The following is a 20,100-nucleotide window of genomic DNA, read 5'->3' on the forward strand; positions in this document are numbered from 1 at the left end:
TTCTAGGGGACCCGAGTTCAATTCCCAGCACCCACATGGCAGCTCACAACTGTCTGAAAATCCAGTTCCAGGGGATTTGACACTTTCACACCAATGCACATAAAATAAAGTTAAATAAACCATAAAAACTAAAAAAAATGTTCGGTAGGTTTAAGTTTAAAAAAAAAAAACAAAAACAAACAAACCAGGCTGGCCTTTAACTCACAGAAATTCCCGTTTCATCTTATCAAGTAGTGGGATCACAGGTGTGCACTACTTTGCCCAGCTATAGATATAAAATCCTCATGCACTCAATCATGTAAATGAAATTCGCAAAGGACAAAGCTTCTAAGTTTATTTATTTACCTATTTTCTAGTGTGCATTGGTGTTTTGCCTGCATGTATGTCTGGGTGAGGGTGTAGGGTTCCCTGAAATTATAATTAAAGATAGCTGTGAGCTGCCATATGGGTGCTGGGAATTGACCCAGGTCCTCTGGAAGAGCAATCCATGCTCTTAAACAATGAGCTGGTTGACATTATCTCTAACCTTAAAAAAAAAAAGCAAGCAAACTGATGGACAGGTGTTCCTAATTGCCCATAACTAAAATCAACCAACATGTATGATAATCCACTTAACAACCATGGATCACGGTCTCAGAAATGCACATCTAAGATTTTGCCAACAGAGCATATCTAGTGGCATGTGCTCAATTTTGAAGTGATAACTCAATAATGATTCTAAAACCGGAATAATCTGTGGAATTTCAAATAAAAGAAAATCAAGCCTTTAAAAGTCACTACAGGGAACAGGCTTGGCGATACACCCCTTCAATTCCAGCATTTGAAAGGTAGAGGCAGGCAGATCTCTGTGATGTCAGCTAGTCTACATCCAGTTTCAGTACAGCCAGGGCTATATAAAGAGACCCTGTCAGCTATATCTAAAAAGAGGAAGGAAGGAACTAGGGAACAAGCAAACAAACACACTACAGCCTGGTCTACAAAATAAAATGAGTTCAAGGCCAGTCAGGGCTACGAACAATTCAACTAAAGGGTCAGGAAAGTGAGGATTCAAATTGGAACTGAGTGGTAAGCTCCCTCCACGTTAGCCAGCTTTCATCATGCTAAAAGGTCCCATTACAGTGCTAGGGAAGCTATAAACCTGACAAACAAGATATGTCCACCAGTGCAATAGTGGCATGACTAGTCTAATGGAGCAACAGTCACTTTCTGAATGGATCTAAGGCCTGCTCCATTGGATGGCATTCATAATTGGTACTGTGAAGCTAATCAAAAGCTTTTGACTAGGAAGGTCACATGCCTAGGAAGGGAGAAGGGAAACACCTGGTTTATTGCTGTATGACATGTTGCCAAGCTACTTTCTAAATGCCTATGTTTATATCTATAGATTAATGCTGCTTTCAGCCTTGAGCAGAGATTTTTCTTGCAGTAGGCAGTGGTTAATAAAGGCAATTATAACAGGTCAAAGTGCTGAAAATAGGTGGCGTTTGAGTACCCAGGCCTAAACAGTACATCTACATGAACCCCACTAAAGACTGGGGAGTACTGTAAAATAAAGAACAATTCTGTAATTGTAAGAGCCAGGGAAAGGAAGAATGCTGTTAGACTGTCTCCTAGAGATGGCACGGCCATTCTCTTCATGAATTCATAGTAGCTGTGCACAGGAGACAAATGGATTCTGTCAACAATTCATTATGAACTAGAGGACGTATAAGACCTCACCTTTCCCTAAGGAACCAGTGAAAGACATTACAGCTGAGGGAAAAGAGAGAGAGTAGTTTTCTTTAGGAGTACAGTTACTATAACTTCCCATCTCCAGTCAATGACACCCCACGTATGTCCATGCAGGAAGCTAACTGAAATCATTGTGTTACGGAAAATAGACAACAAAAAAAGAAGAAAGCAGCTGGGGTTTATAGGGAAGAAGCATTATAGTGGGAACAGAACAAGAATGAAAGACATAACTACAACAGACAAGGATCAAACATATACCCTCTCTTTTTCAAGCATACGCTATTTGACAAACAGTCACATTTACACCCAAAGAAACTAAAGTCAATTTAGATGTTATAAACAAACAAGCTAAACAATTTGAGGACAACTCAGATAATTTACGATTTTCCTCTCAAACTACACTGGACATTTTCTACCACAGAAATCAAAACTGGATCAATGCTATGAAATTAATGGTACAACCTGGAGAGTTAAGACTACTTGAGGAAATTAAGGAGGAACTGATATTTCACAATTGGTCCAAATATTTTCATACTAAAAAACTTTAACTTCATTTAACTGGTAACAGTGTAAGACTAAATAGATTCCTATGGATTTCAGAAAGCATACTGTCTAGAAAGTCTCAAAACTATAATTGTATGGGTTCATCATTTTAAACAAGAAATTAACTTTCTAGTCAAAGTGCTTAAAATTTGTCTGCTTTATATTTTCTCAACATCAAAAACACTCACCTCCACGATACTCTTTCAAATGAGATGTAGCACGTGAGTCAACAATGCCATTCTCCAAAGAACCCACTTCAAAGCACTGTAAATAGGAAGAAAGCAATAGGATTTACCAGGTACAGAAAACCATTCGTTAGCACTGTATGTGCTACAGCCACAGCAACAAATCCTGGGTTATTTTGGCAATTTCTACTATCAATACAGTAATTTAAGCACCCAGGAAGCTGAAGCAGAACCCAATTTGTGGTTGGAGACTGGATAATAAGACCTTGCCTTAAAACAGAAGAAAACTAAATAAATAAATACATAAATAAATAAAGCAAAAAACAAGGACCATACTGGCTGTGGTGGTGTATTTGGAGTTCAAGGTCATCCTCAGCTACACACGTCATTTTAAGCTACATAGACCTTGTCTCAATTCTGTGTTTTCATGTAATGTAATACACACACACACACACACACACACACACACAAATATATTTGAACAATATCCATACCATCATTATACAAAGACCCAATTCTCTGTATGTTCCAATTTTAGTATACGTTCTATTTAAATACATACTATACCAAATAACATTGAAAAACTGACTCAAGGAACAATGAACACTGAACAATAAAACAATTCTAAATTATGGAATAGCATGACAACTTACTATTTTAGATTAAAGTTATTATTAAACACCCTAAATGAAGCAGGCGACTCTATTTGCAAGGAGAAAGGACCAGTTGGGGAATAAGAGGTACTGGAAGTACAGTAGAAGAGGGGAAGGACTGAAAGCAATGAACAATGGAACACAGATACAAAAATGCCACAATTAAATCCATTACTTTGTACACTTAACCTAAAAGTTTAGAAAAAGGAAAGGTTACTATACCTGGCTAAAGTCCTTAAATAAATGATATTCTATTAATATGAAAATAAATACTTGGGGGCTGGAGAGATGGCTCAGTGCTTAAGAGTACTGACTGCTCTTCCAGAGGACCCAGGTTCAATTCCCAGCACCCACATGGCAGTTCACAACGGTCTGAAGATCCAGTTACAGGGAATCTGACACCTTCACATAAAATAAAGTTAAATAAATCGTAAAAAATATTTAAAAATAAATAAATACTTGTTGGGTGGTGGCAGTGTTTACCTTTAATTCCAGCACTCAGGAGGCAGGGGCAGGTAGATACTAAGTTTGAGGCCAGCCTGGTCTACAGAAAGAATTCCAGGACAGCTAGGGCTACACAGAGAAACCCTGTCTCAGAAAAGGAAGGGAGGGAAGGGGAAAGATTATAAGACCTAAGCTTGCTCCAGCTAAGCAAGGATAGAAATCCAAAAACTATGACATTTATTTTCATTTATTTATTTATTTCTGGTTTTTTTGAGACATGGTTTCTTGTGTAATTGCTCTGGCTTTCCTGGAGCTCACTTTGTAGACCAGGCTGGCTCGAGTTCACTGAGATTCACCTGGCCTCTGCCTCTCAAGTGCTGGATTAAAGGCGCTGAGTCAACACCAATGACTATGAATCACTAACTATGATTTTATAGTATTATTTATTTTCCTTTTCAAGATTCATCAAAAATACTTTTTATATTCAGTTATTTTGTGTTATTGGAGAGGAATCTGTGCATATTGGGGATTGAGGAGGTCAAAGGACAGCTTAGAGGAGTTGGTTCTTTCCTTTCATCGTGTGGCTCAGGAATCAGATTCAGATTATCAGGCTTGGAGATAAGTCCTTTTACTCTCCAAGTCACCTCTCCAGTCAGACTTCTAAAGAACCAATTCTATTTTGATAATAGAATTAACTTTCTACTTCTGTGTACCATTTAATACTGGACTTTTCACTGTTAGTGAAAAGCAAATCTGTAACTGCAAAATCATGATTTCAAATATTTGAACTTTAATCCCAGGACTCGAGAGACAGAGGCAGAGCAATCTCTGTTAGTTCAAGCCCACCCTGGGCTGCACAAGACTGAATCTGTCTAAAAGAGAAACAGAGCTCACACAAAGGTAATCTCAGCACAAGAGAAGTGGAGACAGGAGTGATATGGCTGGGCAGACCGAGAGGAATATGATGCAAAAGGAGTCAGAAGCTCAGCACAGTCTGAGGACAGAATCATGCCTTCTGCCTGAGCATTGGTAGAGGTAAAAGAACTCTCTAGTGGCTGGCCTCTCCGCTTCTCTGATCTTCAGCATTAACCCCTATATCTGACTCTGGGCTTTTATTATTAAGACCATCTAGAATTCATGCTACAAAACAACACAAATCAGGTTAAAAGGTTTTAAGTTTAGGAAAAAATATTGTGCAAGCTGGCCATGGCTTCTCATGCCAGGGACTCTAACAGTTGAGAGGTTGACAAAAAGGAACACAAATATGGGACCAGAGTACCATATATACAGTAAATGCCAGTACAGACTAAAACTGAGCAAGAATCTGCCTTAAAGTAAATAAGTAACAACTAGCGCCAACTTTATCATAAAAACGTATTTCATTTGTAAAGAAAATCTCAGTCTGGTAACATAGCCTAAAATAAACGTTGTTGAGGAGATAAAGGCAGGAGGTTCTTGTGCCCAAGTGTAAATGTGCTTCTGTTTCCCAGCCACCCAGACCTGAATAATCACACAAAAACTGTATTAATCACAATACTCTTTGGCCAGTGGCTCAGGCCTATTTCTAGCTAGTTCTTACATTTTAAATTAACCCATTTCCAAGAGGCTCATGGTTTGTTACCTCTTACTTCTTGGACAGCTACATGGTGTCTCCCTAACTCCACCTTCTTTCCTTCTCTATCTCTGCTTGGATTTCCCCCCTTGCTATATATAAATCACCTTGACTGGCTTCAAGTGGATTTCCTCACTGTGTTTTATTATCACTGGTTAAAAAAAAGCTGCTTTGGCCTATGGCAGGGCACAAATGTTATGAGAATAACCAACAACCTTTAAAATTAGATTTAAGGACTAATCCATGAGCTGGAACCCATAGCTGACACTGTCAACAAGAGCAAGAAACCAAGGCTAGTTAAGTCATTAAACAGTATTTTCCAGACAATCAAACATATCCTGACGGCATGCACAAATTCAAATCAGACAAAATCCTAGCATAGAGGAGAGGAGGTAGACATGAGGTCCTACCACTAGTCAAGGAGTTACTGCATTTGACTAAGAGAAAATTAGTTTTAGCAATATAGTAACACTTGGTATGTCAACCACACTCTAGGAAAAACGACACCGACAGAAATAGCTGGTCAACACAAACCAGACTCCAAGATTTTTTGTTCTTTATTCCCGAAATTATTTATTTATCTGTTTACAGAAGACAGGAAGAGAGAATATGAATGTGAATGGGGAGGGAAGGAAGGTGAGAGCTAGGGGAATTAGGAAGGGGGAATGAATTCAGTCAACATACACTGCATGAAATTCTCAAAGAATAAACAAAAACATGATTTAGAAGGGAAGGGAGAAATCTATCTCAGAATGCATGCTGAGCATCTGTGAGCTCTAGGATTAATTTCTAATACTGTCAAAAGGAAGGAAAGAAAGAACAAAACAAAAAACACCTGAAGTGAGCTCACATCAAAGCTATGTACTGCAAAACAGTTTTTAAATATAAGATCTCAAATAGATCAAGGACGCATACTAAAACTCTGTAATTTCTATACACATTGGCATACATTATCCCCATCTCTACCCTGCCACAAGGGAAATATTTGAGAACTTTCTTTTGGATTCTTGAAAATATACATACTACACATAGTCCTACACATAGCATAACATATATTAAACTTGAATTTTTAATTAGGCACAAGACCAAACTATAAAGTATAAAAAGTATACCATAATAAATTACATGAATGTGGTTTCTTTTCTTCTCTTTCTTAAAATATCTCATGTGCACTTACATACCAGAGTTCATGTCCTCTTCATAATCTATCTTATGCATAAGGCAGTCCCTCCTTTGCACTTTTATGAATATATTTTACTGGATATCCTCATCTAAAAATGCACATGTTTATCACATGTAAATTTGTTTTCCACAGTAGTTCTCATTAATCAACTTCTCCAACTCTGCTAAAAAGGTGGCAGTCACTTCTGCAACAGCAGACAATGCTTCTCTAGTAATTTTTAGATATTGCAGTCCAACTCTATTCCTAATATCTCTGTAGCTAAATTTTATTTGCATAGCTTTGTATTACTTTTTTATGAGGTTTTTATAATGACTCAATTCTTGTTTTAAAATTAATTTATTTACTTATTTTGTTTTTTGAGACAAGGTTTCCCAGTAGCTATGGGGGGCCAGTCCTGGAACATACTTTGTAGACCACACTGGCCTCGAACTCACAGAGATCCTCCTACCTCTGCCTCCCGGAGTGCTGGGAATAAAGGTGTGTGCCACCACCGTCTGGCAACAGCTCAATTCTTCAGACACACCTCTATGCCATCAATTGGAACACACTTTCTGGTTTATGTGTTCCACCCACAAATGAAATGACCTTTCCATTTTAACTGGGCACTTATTAAACACTTCTGATTGTAATTTCTGTAGTTTGTAGAAGACTATCAAAAGTTTCACAAATTTCTGTTGTCATAATTTAATGGGATGATGGCTCATTCTTAATAGACTTCTCAGCAAGCTCAACATATAGTTTTATTTCATTAGTAACACAAGAACATTTACTTTTCCACTTAAAGAAGGCACTTACCAGGCTCTTTAGCATATTCAAGCTGCCAGCACGAAACTCGCACTTTAGAATCCTAATTGGTCAAAAGCATCACTTCAAAGCAAACAGTGTCATACCATGAATTAACCCAGTAACCCACACAATGATATAGACAGCCTGGACAAAGAATAAGTCACACACATGCATTTTAAATATGAATTGTGTATTTCTTGAATTTGCCATTAAATACTTATAGTTTATAGGGTATAGTTATTAGTTAATTGGAACTGTGGAAAGTGAAACCACGATTAAAGAAGGATGACTATGCAGATAAATGTTAAAAGTACTACTGAAAAATGCAATTTTTAATCATGTTTTTCATGGGTTTAAGCCTATTTTACATTTGACAAAAATAACATACCTTTCTAGAAAGGCCAAGATCACCCTTCTTGGGCATAAATCCAGGGTCTAAATCATTGGATTCAAGAAGTTTCTTAGTTGGTTTTCTTTGACGCTTACTTTCATAATTCCCTGAAATGCACATAATTTTCCTTAGATGCTTTGAAAATTCAGCACAAGCTAATTTTGAAAAATAAAAACTTGTATTAATATAAGTCACAATCTTTTTTACATTTTTCATTATGTTATAAGAAAAGGAACAGCATGAATGTATTACTCTAAAATAGTGCTTACTAAAATACATTTAATTTTACATAATGAAGGCACACATTAATGCATGATGACTGTGTGCATGTGTGAACCATAGAAAAAGGGCAAAAATCAAAAGGACAAAAGAGCAATTATAGCAATCAACTGATGGTGAGGATAAATAAAGTAGAGCTGGAGTCTGGGCACAAACAGACCTTCAAAACAAGTAAAACAAAGCCAGGTAGAGGTAGCATACACCTTTAACCACAGCACTTAGAAGGCAGAGGCAGGAGAACCCCTATTAGGCCAGCCTGGACCACAAAGTGAACAGCCAGGACTACATACAGAGAAATCCTGTGTGTGTGTGGGGGGGATCAACCCTCCCCCCACATCACCAAAAAAGACAAAAGAAACAAAACAAAAAAGTAAAACAAACTATGTGTGGTAGTGCACCCCTTTAATCCCAGCAGTCCAGAGACAGAAATGGGCAGATCTCTGTGGATGAAAAGACCAGCCTGTTCTATAGTGAGTACCAAGAACAGCTAGGGCTATAAACACTCTCAAAATAGGAAAATAGTAAAACAAATAATCCTACAATATAAATGCGCACGCACACATGCACAAACAGGTATGTTTGTGTGATACAGTAAGTACTTATTCCTGTTCCTTAAAACATACCTTTTAGTTAGGCCAGATGGCATAGTGTATAAAATCACTTGGTGCCAAGCCTGACAAGTTAAGTTTGATCCCAGAACAAACATGATAGAAGAAAAACTGTCCCTCTGAAAGTTGTCCTCTGAACTCCACAAATATGTGGTGACATGCTCACACACTTGTGCATGTATACAAACACACACAAATAAATGGAATTTAAGAAATCTTTTAGGAGTTGGACATATAGTTCAGTGTCAAGTCACTTGCTTAACATGTGTGAATCGCTAGGAGTGATCCCTGGCATAGCAAAAATTAAAACAACATAACATAAAATGAAACAAAAATCTTTTAAGATTCTGTTTTACTGCAGTAAGAATAACTAGAATTTTAAGAAAAAATACCAGTAACTAATGCTGGGGGATGTATAGATACTTATTATCTAAATAGAAGGACAAGTAACAGTCCTTGACAGACTAAAGCAACACCCAATAACCAGGATGATACAAATAGTACTTTTAGATTTAATTCTTCCCAGGTGAAATAGCAAATAATGAAATGAGAACCAGTTGGAAATGAACTTAAAGGGAATACTAAAACTTACTAGATGCTTAATTTGTTTTCAAAATTCTAATGTTACACACTGATTCCTTTTAGGCTGTTAGGGTATACCTGTAGAGACCAGAGCTCAACTTTGCAAGGTGTTCCTCAGAGCCCATCCACCTTGTTTTCACTGGGGCCAAGGGCTCACAGGCTGCCTCTGACTGGCATTCCCAACATGCACCACTATACCTGGAATTTTAATGTAGGTACTGGGGACTGAACTGCAGCAATCATATCATCAACTGAGCTATTTTTCTAGCTGAGCTATTTTTCCAGTTCCTATTATAGCCAGTTTATACGTGATGAAACAACTTTAGAGATTTTTTTGAGTTCAAGGTCAGCCTGATCTACAGAAGGAGTTCCAGGACAGCCAGGGCTATATGATGACCCATCTTGAAGAAGGAGAAGGGAGGAATAAATGAATGAATGAATGATAGCACCACCCAGCCACCAAAATATTTAAGTTTTTTTAAAAAGATTCTTATTTATTTGTTATGCATATAGTGTTCTGCCTGCAAGCCAGAGGGCACCACATTTCATTGGTTGTGAACCACCATGTGGTTGCTGAGAATTGAACTCAGAACCTCTAGAAGAGCAGCCAATGCTCTTAATTTCTGAGCCATCTCTCTAGCCCACCTGTGTGCAGCATTCCTACTTGTTTGTTAGTTCACACTGCAGCTGATCAATAATCATGAAAGGACAATAAAACAGGATAGTTTCTAAAGACATCTCCTTCACAGTACTCCACAGACTCATTTGTGGTCAGAAGCTATATCAAATTAGCCACTATTTCAGGAATTTCCTTGAACAAAATCATAAACAGTAAAAGATGTTAGCTTTACAACAACACATAGAAGAAAGTTCCTGCTGCATCCAATCACATCTGCTTATACACTGAGACCCCAGCCCCACCTTACCTGGTGTCTTAACAAGCAATTCCTCAGACTCAAGAGCAGGCTGCGGAGAGACTTCTGGAGCCACAGGAACAGATAAGGTCAGCTGTGGCAACTCAGCATGTCCAACTCCAAGATCTGACTGAGCCAAGGGCCCTTCCAAAAATGGAGCCTCTCTTTCAAGAACTGGAGGCTCTTCTTTAGTTGAAATCAAAGAATTCTCATCCACCTGCTTGTTCTGAGCACTAGAGCGACATCGGGCAAGAAGGCTTTCGTCTTCACAGCGGGAACTTACCTAAACATAGTAGATACAAATAGAATACACAGGACAAATTTTTTTTTTTGTTTTTGTTTTTGTTTTTCGAGACAGGGTTTCTCTGTGGCTTTGGAGCCTGTCCTGGAACTAGCTCTGTAGACCAGGCTGGTCTCGAACTCACAGAGATCCGCCTGCCTCTGCCTCCCGAGTGCTGGGATTAAAGGCGTGCACCACCATCGCCCGGCTACACAGGACAAAATTATTACAATTTACCAAAAGGGGAATAAAAGGGCAATTAAAAACATGAAACATTAAGGACCTGGTGGTGGTGGTAGCTCACACCTTTAATCTTGGCACGGGCACTCTGAAGGCAGAGGCAGGAAGATCTGTGAGTTCAAGGCCTGTGAGTTCAAGGCCAGTCTGGTCTACACTAGGACAGCCAAGGCTACACAGAGAAACCCTGTCTCAGAAAACAAAACAAACAAACAACCCCCCCCCCCAAAAACAAAACATAACAAAACAAACCCAAGAGATTCTGATACTTGCTATAATGTGAATTAAGCCTGAGGATATTATGCTAAGGGAAACAGTTCAAAGTAGTACAAAACTCCACTAGTTCAATCTGGAAGAATCAAACTCATGGAGATTTAAAAAAAAAATGGAAATAATAGAAAAGAGAATTATTTGTCCAATAAGTATTGCTTTTCAGTTTAAGAAAATAAATAATTCTAGAGATGAATGATACTTATGGTTGTATAATAGCACAACTACTCTAATTTGTAGAACTGTATGCTTAAAATAGCTACTATAATAGACTTTGTGAAATATTTTAGCATAATTAAAAAGAAAAATGTTTAACATTTAAACTCTATAATGTAAAACCAATGAGAGGGAGAAAAAAAAAATCAAAGTTCCTCCTAATATTACCAATTAAAACTAAACCCCTTAATTAAAAGAAACAATTATTTTTACTTTTAAAGAATTTTAAAGTTTAATAAAAAGACTGAGCTTAATGTGGAGAAAGATGAAAGAAAATCTTTAAGTCTTTTTATTTTATAGCCACTAATAAAATTAACAGATAAGGGTCTTCACTTTTTTTAAACCACAGTGCAATGGCTAACAAAGAACAGGACATTCCTTTGCTACTAATTACATACATACTGTTAATTCACAAAAGTGTAAAATAAAAGTAAAGAGATTAGTTAGCATTATGAGAACTTTAGTTCACAAAAAAAAAAGTTAAGGCAAAACTATGTATTTTCATTTTATTATCCAGGCTGTTAATGCTTCATCATAACAATCTTCCTAAGTACTAAAACACTCTTCAAAAGCAGAGGGTAAAAAGGCAGAAACATGTTAAGTTGATTCACTCACACACCTTCTGAATAACTAACACAGGGTATGCAGACACTGTGCTAGAAGCTAATAGTAAACAAGAGACTACACAAAACAAACACCAGAGAAGGAGGACCCCAGTTAAAGAAGTAATGGTCTTCTGAAGATAAAATATGATACTACAGGTAAACTGCCACCTCATAAAATGTTGCTGCATACCTTATGCACTTGTTCCTGTACCTTCTTTTGTTTTTTCTTAGGAGCAAATATCTGGTCATATTCTTCTGAATATTCCAGAAGCCACTTGCTTGGCTTCCTAAGACGTTTCTTCTCTGACCGAATAGCTAAAAGAGAAAATAACCTCAATATTAATTAATGGATTTAATTAATTATTTAAACCCACTCTGTCAGCAAGAGGTCTGTGAGCAGTGGTGCACACGGCTTTAATCCCAGCACTCGGGAGGCAGAGTCAGGCAGATCTCTGTGCCTTTTGAGGCCAGCCTTGTCTACAGAGCAAGTTCCAGGACAGCCAGGGCTACACAGAGAAAGCCTGTCTTGAAAAACCAAAATAATAGGCAGGCTCAAAACAATTTTAAAGATGTAAAAGGATTCTGGCTTGAACAGTAAGAAGCTTGATATTATTTGCTATGGATTATCAAAAACAAAAGTTGGGAGGTTTTTTTTTTTTTTAACTCCTCATATACACAATTCTCTATTAGTAAGGAAATGATTAAACTGAAGCCGGCTTTCTGTATACCAATACAGAGTTAGCATATACCTAAAATAAAAACACAGATTACTAACTGGGTAAACAGGCACAAGTATCTGATATTCTTCTGAGTAAGAAACACCTTGAGAACTGGACATGATGGCTAAGGCAGAAAGACTACTGTAAATTTAAGGCCAACACAGGCTACAGAATTGTTTCATGTCAGCCTAGGGATAAAACTTTGCCTCAAAAACAAACAAAATAACAAACACAAAAACACAAACACCTTAGGAAGCCAAGTTCATGACTTCTAGAAGGATATATAACCTAACAGGCTCCATTTCTTCTACTCAGTTCCTCACTGTCCCAGTTTTATAACATTTACACTGTTACAATGTAGCACACTGAAGCCCCTTAGGACTAGAGGCTAACACCTACACAATAAAGTAGGGTCTGTTTAGGAACCTCAGTTGAATATAGTATTAATGTTTCTGATGAAATGGAAAGCAATTAGAAGCTAGTGTTGTATAGTGCACATCTTTAATCCTGGCACTTATGAGGCAGAGGTAGGAGGGTCTCTGTGAATTTGAAGCCAGCTTGGTCAACACAGAGAGTTCCAGGCTAGCCAGGGCTGTACAGTGATACCATCTCAAATAAACAAACAACAAATAAATGTATTAATTCAGGAAAGCCACCCTGAAACCATAGGAGGAACATATCTCAAAAATAGAAGGGAGGGGGGAACAACTAAATGTTGTGGGCAAATATTAAAAGGCTGAAATAGGTATTAAAGGTATAAGCCTAGCCGGGCGGTGGTGGCGCACGCCTTTAATCCCAGCACTCAGGAGGCAGAGGCAGGCGGATCTCTGTGAGTTCGAGACCAGCCTGGTCTACAAGAGCTAGTTCCAGGACAGGTTCCAAAACCACAGAGAAACCCTGTCTCGAAAAACCACAAAAAAAAAAAAATAAGTATAAGCCTACATTGCTACTTATATAATTATGCAGCTACTCAAAGTATAAAAAAAAAATGGGATTTTTCTTATTGTTCCATGTTAGATAATGTTTCTATAAATGAACCAAAGAGGTGCATTTTCCAAGCATGTGACAAGTTTCCTTGAGTTCCTGCCAGCATGACAATGCTTCTTCTACTTCTGAAACAGACCATACCCTAGATGGTTAAAAAAAAAAAAAAAAAGCTAAAACATAACTTGGAATAAATATACACATTTGTATCCATGACTTTGTGCTCCAAGGGAAACTATGATAGATTATAATCTAATAATTTCCTCATTAGACATTCAAGTTTTACAACACATTACACTTATTTCTAATGGGAAGGAACACCAAAAAAAAAAAATGTTAAGAAACAACATGGGTTTATTATTTCCAGTCACCTCACATTCAGACTTCTGATCTTCAGTTCAACATGCCAGGCAGAAAATGGCATCTCCATTTTATAAATAATATAAAATGGGAATAAAAAAGGGAAAGTGGTTTATCAAACTCACTATGTAATTATAAATCAATTATTGAGGTAGGCCAGCCATGATAATAATCAAAATCTGTCAACTCTAAAAGTGTGAATAGTTTTAATTAAAGTGAGCTCCTGTGTTTGTTAGTATTGTATCTGTCCCCTCATTCCTAAACAAAGTTTAGGTTAGGAATCCTAGGTTTCAAGACTGTCTTGTTCCCTTCTTGAGGTTGCTGTTCCCATTAGATAGTGGCAATTCAGCTTTCTCAGAAAATACTCAGGCCAAGCTTCAGTTTTCTGGCTATTTCTTTGAGCAAACAAAGAAGCCAGCAGAGTACAAAGAAGTAGATATCAGAGTGAGATAAATCTGTGTTCAGTGATCACATGCATTGCTCCTCGTCAAAATCATGTAGAACATGATAGGACCTCAGTTGGGTGTAGTAGTGAACACGTTTAGTGGCGACAGAGGCAGGTATTTGAAGTCGGCCTGGTCTACAAAATGAATTCCACAGCAGCAAGGGCTATATACAGAGAAACCCTGTCTCAAATCTGCTCCCTACCCCAAATTAGGGTCTGATAAACTATTACATTAGACTTTTGGGGTAACATTTTATTGGAGTATAGAGTCACACTATTCATTTCTAGATGGTCTATGGCTTTTTTTTGCCACCAAGGCAAAGGTTAGTAGTTAGAGAGTCTATACAGTTCTTAATGCCTAAAACATTTACTTTTAGGAAAAAATTACCAGCACGTTCCTTAAATAGTGTAACAAACTGTAAAGTGAAAATAACTAGTAAGAATTAAATGACTTAAAAGACAGAAGATACTTTCTTTTTCTTTCTTCTTCACATTTACAACACCTCAACTCTCACCTACCTTCTTCCCAGATTGCCCAAACAGTCACAACACTTTGAACAGTTGGAAAAGTGGAAAGAAGTTCCCTAATCCATTTCCTCCATTTTAAAAAATTAATTTATTTTTTTGTTTTCTGAGAAAGAGCTTTTCTGTATAGCCTTAGTTTCCTTGATGCAAGTGGACAACATTGAAACAAGTTATGAAAAAGGACAATCAAAAAAAAGATGAATATAACACAAGCTTTGAATGCTGGAGGGCAACAGGAAGAATGAATGACAATCAAATGAGCAAATGGTAGATCGTGCAAGCCTTTACACAGGCTGAGCAGCAGCAGCAGACAAAGCAGAAGCTAAAACTCAACACCACTGAAATTCTCACAAAAGAAACAAGCTCTTATTCCCATTCTACAAGTATAAACTTTCAAAAATGAACACAATGTATTGTAGAGAATGGACGTCAACTTCTTATGCTGGTAGATTACAGTTCAGAGAGCACACACCAGCTAAAATAATAAAATAGCCCTAATGCCAAAACATATCAAATGGTGACCAACTAAGGAAAGGAAAATAGGATGTGTATATATAGCTATGCTCAGCATATTATTATATATATATATATTACTCAGCAGTGTAAACAAGTTATTGCTACATGTTACCACATATAATCACATGCAAGTCAGATGAGATCCAGTGTGCTTATGACAAGCCAAAATATGTAAGGTGAAAAGCAAAGCTTAGAGACTATACACTATATCATTACACTAATATGAAATGAAAAGAGAAGTAAATCTTTTAGAACAAAAATTGGATTAGTGTTTGTTTGAGCCGCTGAGAAGCAAGGAGTAAAAATTATATACACAGACTATGGGTGTTTTGTTTGTTTTTGAGACTGGATGGAACTCTTGTAGTCCAGGCTAGCGTCAAACTCCCTATGTAGCTGAGGCTAGTTTGAACTCCTGATCTTTCCTTCAACTCTCACGTACTTGCGATTACAGCATGTAACACGATGTCCAGGTTTTAAATTATTTTCAAATGTTTTCCAGACAATATTCATCATCTATTTTACACAGGGTAGAGAGCACAAGCTGAGATAGGGCCCCATCATGCAGTTCTGATTACTACTAGGGCTACAGATTCTTGTTTTGTTTTGTTTTTTTGAGGCAGGGTTGCTCAGTAGCTTTGGAGCCAGTCCTGGAACTCACTTTGTAGACCAGGCTGGCCTCAAACTCAGAGATTCACCTGCTTCTGCCTCCTGAGAGCTGAGATTAAAGGCGTTCAACACCTCCGCTGAGCTCTTATTTATCTTTTTAAAACAGCAAAATACCTCTGTCACATATAATAGTATTTGTCCCATTGCAGACTACAAAAAACCGGGAGTACAGCTCACCAATAGAACACAGATTTGTGCTCAGTCACTAACAGCACCAACAAAACAAAACCAGGCATAATGGCACAGACTCAATCCCAGCTACTCCAGAGACAAAGGCAGAATCTGGATCACAAGCTCAAGGCCTGCCAAAGATACTGTACAGTAAGTTCAGTCTAAACAACTTAATGAGACCCTTTCAAAATATAAAAAGTCAAAAAAAAATGGCTGGGGATATAGACTAGATATAGAGTTCACCTAGCATATATGAGGCCCTAAATTTAATGCCCATTAAGACAAAAACAAAGCAAACCCCCATGTCATAACACATTCCATGAGGCCATTACTACCTCAAACTAAAACCAGACAAAGATTATCACAAAAAAGCAAACCAAACCTAGCAATTAAAAAAAAAATCGTACTATATACCACAAATGATACTAACCCTAAGACTACAAATTAAGTTTGATACACACTGGTAGATAAAGGGAGGAAAAGAGCCAAATAAGCGCCAAACTGACAAATTAATGAAATATAGAATGATGGTTAATCTTAATTGTAATTTGATTAAATAGAAGAACCATGGAGATCAGGTAAGCAGAGTGCTATCTTTACTGGCACATGTGTGCGCAGGGCTGAGAGGGTGCGTTTCCAGAAAGGAAAAACTAGAGGGAAGAGAGACCCAACCTTGAATGTGTATGGCACAACACAACAGGCTGGGGAACCAGCAGGAGGAAGAAACCAGTTAGCTTAGACACGGCTCTCTATTTCCTGTGTGCCATGATGTGAGCTGTTCTACTCTGTAACGGAACAGCTGTCCTTACCAACATGGACAGAAAGCTCTGAAAACTTAAAGTCAAAACAACAAGAAACTTACTAACACACAGGGGTGAAAGGGAATTCTTCAATGTCAAAATCACCACTAAAACAGTTAGTGATATAATGAAAACACCAAATGGTTTTCTAATGATTGGGAATGTCTGTTGCTCTTTCCACATCTGTGCATCATCACTAGAGATTCTAGCAAAAATAATTAGGCAGAGTAAGTAGAGAAGTAAGGTACATTTGCAGAAGTAATCTACATTTGCAGATGTGTGCACTGAAAATCTATCTGAACTAATGAACAAGTCAAACAAATTTTAATATCAATATGCTAGGCTGTGAAGCTGGCTCATGCTCTTCCAGAGGACCCGAGTTTGATTCCCAGTACCCACATGGTGGCTCACAACCATCTGTGATTCTGCAGGCACAGTGTACATTGTAAAGATGTATAGGCAAAAACCTATACATGCAGGCGGATTTCTGTGAGTTCGAGACCAGCCTGGTCTACAGAGCTAGTTCCAGGACAGGCTCCAAAGCCACAGAGAAACCCTGTCTCAAAAAACCAAAAAAAAAAAACCCTATACACATTAAAAAATAATTAAAACAATATACAAAATCAACTATATTTATGAATAAGCAATCTGATGAAACCTGAAATACAATTTTATTTTAATAGAATAAAAAGTATTTAGGGTCAGCATGGCTGAGTGGATGTGGGTACTGATGACCTGAGTTAAACCCTGGAACCCACATAAAGTAGGAGAAAATCAACTCCCACAGATTGTTCTATAACTTCTAAAATGTACATGCATATACACATAAATAGATCAATAAATAAATGTCAAAATTAAGTTGTGGATACATTAGCAAATGTATGAGACTTATAAACTGAAAATTACAAAACAATATTGAAAGAAATGAAAGTACAACTTAGATGTCATTCCATATTGATAGACTGGAAGCCAGAACAGCAACACTGCCTGAAGTAGCCTATAGCTTTCAGCACATTCTCTATCAAAATTCTAATGGAGGACACTGAAGAAATTAACAAATCTAATATGAAATACAGAAGATTCATAGATGTCTAAATCATCTTGGAAAAGTACAAACTTTAAACATTCACATTCTAATTTCAAAGATGAAGCAACTGGCAAACTACTGTTCTAAGAACTAGAAGTGGAGAAAATGGGGAAGAAATATTCCTGAGGCTGACCAGCCTAGCTAAACTGCTGAGCTCCAAGTTCACTGAGACATCCTAGCTCAAAATATAAGGTGGAGAGCGACTGAAGACACCTGATGTCACCACCCTTACATATTTGCTGCTGTTTGTTTTTTAAACACATGCCAACAAGACCACACAATAAAAAAAAAAAAAAAAGAAGAAGAATACTTTTTCTAAGGGAACAGGGTCACTCTTTTGCCCAGGCTGTCTCCAAACACTCAGTCATCATCCTGACTTATTTTAGCAAGTGCTAGGATTATAAGCATGAGCTACCACACACAGCTAGTAACAAGTCTTTTTTTTTTTTTTTTTTTTTTTTTTGGTTTTTCGAGACAGGGTTTCTCTGTGGTTTTGGAGCCTGTCCTGGAACTAGCTCTTGTAGACCAGGCTGGTTTCGAACTCACAGAGATCCGCCTGCCTCTGCCTCCCAAGTGCTGGGATTAAAGGCGTGCGCCACCACCGCCCGGCAACAAGTCTTTTTAATACTATATCTGAGTCAAAAAGTTACCAACATGTAAAGGAGTAACGTTGAGTAGCTTAACTCATACAATTACTTTAAAAACATTTCATTAAAGGCTCTAGAAAAAAAAGCAGGTGTAAATCTTCATGACCACAGATTATACAATGTTTTCAAAATATAATATCAAATACACAAAAAGAGTTTATCAAATTTTTTAAAAATTTTGTACTTTAAAAGGTTATGGTAAAGTTCAGGCAAGGGCGCCCATGCCTTTAGTTCCCAGCACTTGGGAGGCAGAGGCAGGTAGTTCTCAGTGAGTTCAAAGTCAGCCTAGTCTGCAAAGTGAGTTCTAGGACATCCAGGACTGGGAAACCCTGCCTCAAAAACAAGAAATCAAATAAAAACAAAACAAAACACCAAAAAAACGTTATGATCAAGATCAGTTCAGAATACTTGTGCATCATATGTACTACTAATATCTAGAACGAGGAATGCTTACAATTGAAAGACAAAGAGCTCAATTACAATCATGAGAAGGCTCAAGGGTAGAAGCTCATGCACTAGGCCCTTGGTTTATCCCCAAGACCACAAAAAAAAACATAGCAATAATATAACCCAAAACTAGATAAGACATTTTTCCAACAAAAGTATGTATGTATGTATACACACACACACACACACACACACAAATAAGTACATGAAAAATACACAAATCACTAATCAGAGAAATGAAATTTTTTTTTGGTATTCTTACAATTTCAGACCACTCCATACTCACTAGACCGGCTACAACCAAATAAGTGCTAATAGGCATCTGGAGAAACAGAAACTCTCATACTGCTACTGGGAACATAAAATTAGATAAAAAGCAACTTTTCTAGCAATTCCTGAAAGGTCTAAGTACAAAATTACTAAATCACTTAGCATTTCCATTCCTAGGTATATATAAAGTCCTAAGTGTAAACACCCTTGAATCCACCAACTGATGAAAATAAAATTAACGCATCCACACAATGTAATACTGTTAGCACTAAAAATACTTAAAATAAAAAAGCAGAATAAGCAGCCTTGTTACTCCCAGAAATGCTGACACTTATGGTAACTCTATAAACATTCCAATCCCAGGAATAATCATAATATAAAGGGTAAGAAGAACCTTTCACTCTCTCAGATACTGCCACTCACCAAACCAGTTCAGCTCAGATCCACTAGCAGCTTCAGTTTGTGAGGTAGGGAAATATCAGGGCTGGAGAATGGGGGTGGAATATGACCCAATATAAAACAAAGGAGGGAGAAATTTCTCCACAAACGAACTCCAAAAAGTACATAAAACCCAATAAAGAATTCAAAATATTGTCTAAGAAACTCAATTGTCTATCTATAACATAACAAACAATTAAAAATAAAATTCAACCAATGCATGAGCAAAATTAAAATATCAGAGGGAAATTCCAAACAACAAAAACCCTGAGGTGAGAGAACAGAACTGAAATGAAAATTTTTTAAACCCTGGTTGTCCTGAAACTCACTCTGTAGACCAGGCTGGCCTCAAATTCAGAGATCTGTCTGCCTCTGCCTCACCAGTGCTGGTATTAAAAGCTTGCACCACCACCGCCCAGCCTGAAATGAAATTTACTAGAGGACTAAAACAGAACTAGAGGAATTCAACAGAAAATGTCATCAAGTAGAAGAAAGAAAACTGGCAA

At 37.4% G+C, this 20,100-nt stretch overlaps 1 protein-coding gene across 8 annotated transcripts in view; it reads right to left on the reverse strand.

The window, feature by feature from the left end:
* Nsd1 (nuclear receptor binding SET domain protein 1) overlaps positions 1 to 20,100 on the reverse strand; it is a 107,111-nt gene that overhangs the window by 45,969 nt on the left and 41,042 nt on the right. For all 8 annotated transcript variants that reach the window (XM_041660029.1, XM_041660034.1, XM_041660031.1 and 5 more), the window contains 4 exons: positions 11,710 to 11,834; positions 9,924 to 10,194; positions 7,526 to 7,635; positions 2,463 to 2,538 (listed from right to left, as the gene is read on the reverse strand). In XM_041660029.1, coding sequence (XP_041515963.1) covers positions 2,463 to 2,538; positions 7,526 to 7,635; positions 9,924 to 10,194; positions 11,710 to 11,834 — 582 coding nt within the window. The remainder of the gene's footprint in view (positions 1 to 2,462; positions 2,539 to 7,525; positions 7,636 to 9,923; positions 10,195 to 11,709; positions 11,835 to 20,100) is intronic.

Source organism: Microtus oregoni, unplaced genomic scaffold (assembly GCF_018167655.1).
Source record: "Microtus oregoni isolate MIOR12 unplaced genomic scaffold, Mior012 000011F_ref0000422, whole genome shotgun sequence".
NCBI classification, from domain to species: Eukaryota; Metazoa; Chordata; class Mammalia; order Rodentia; family Cricetidae; genus Microtus; species Microtus oregoni.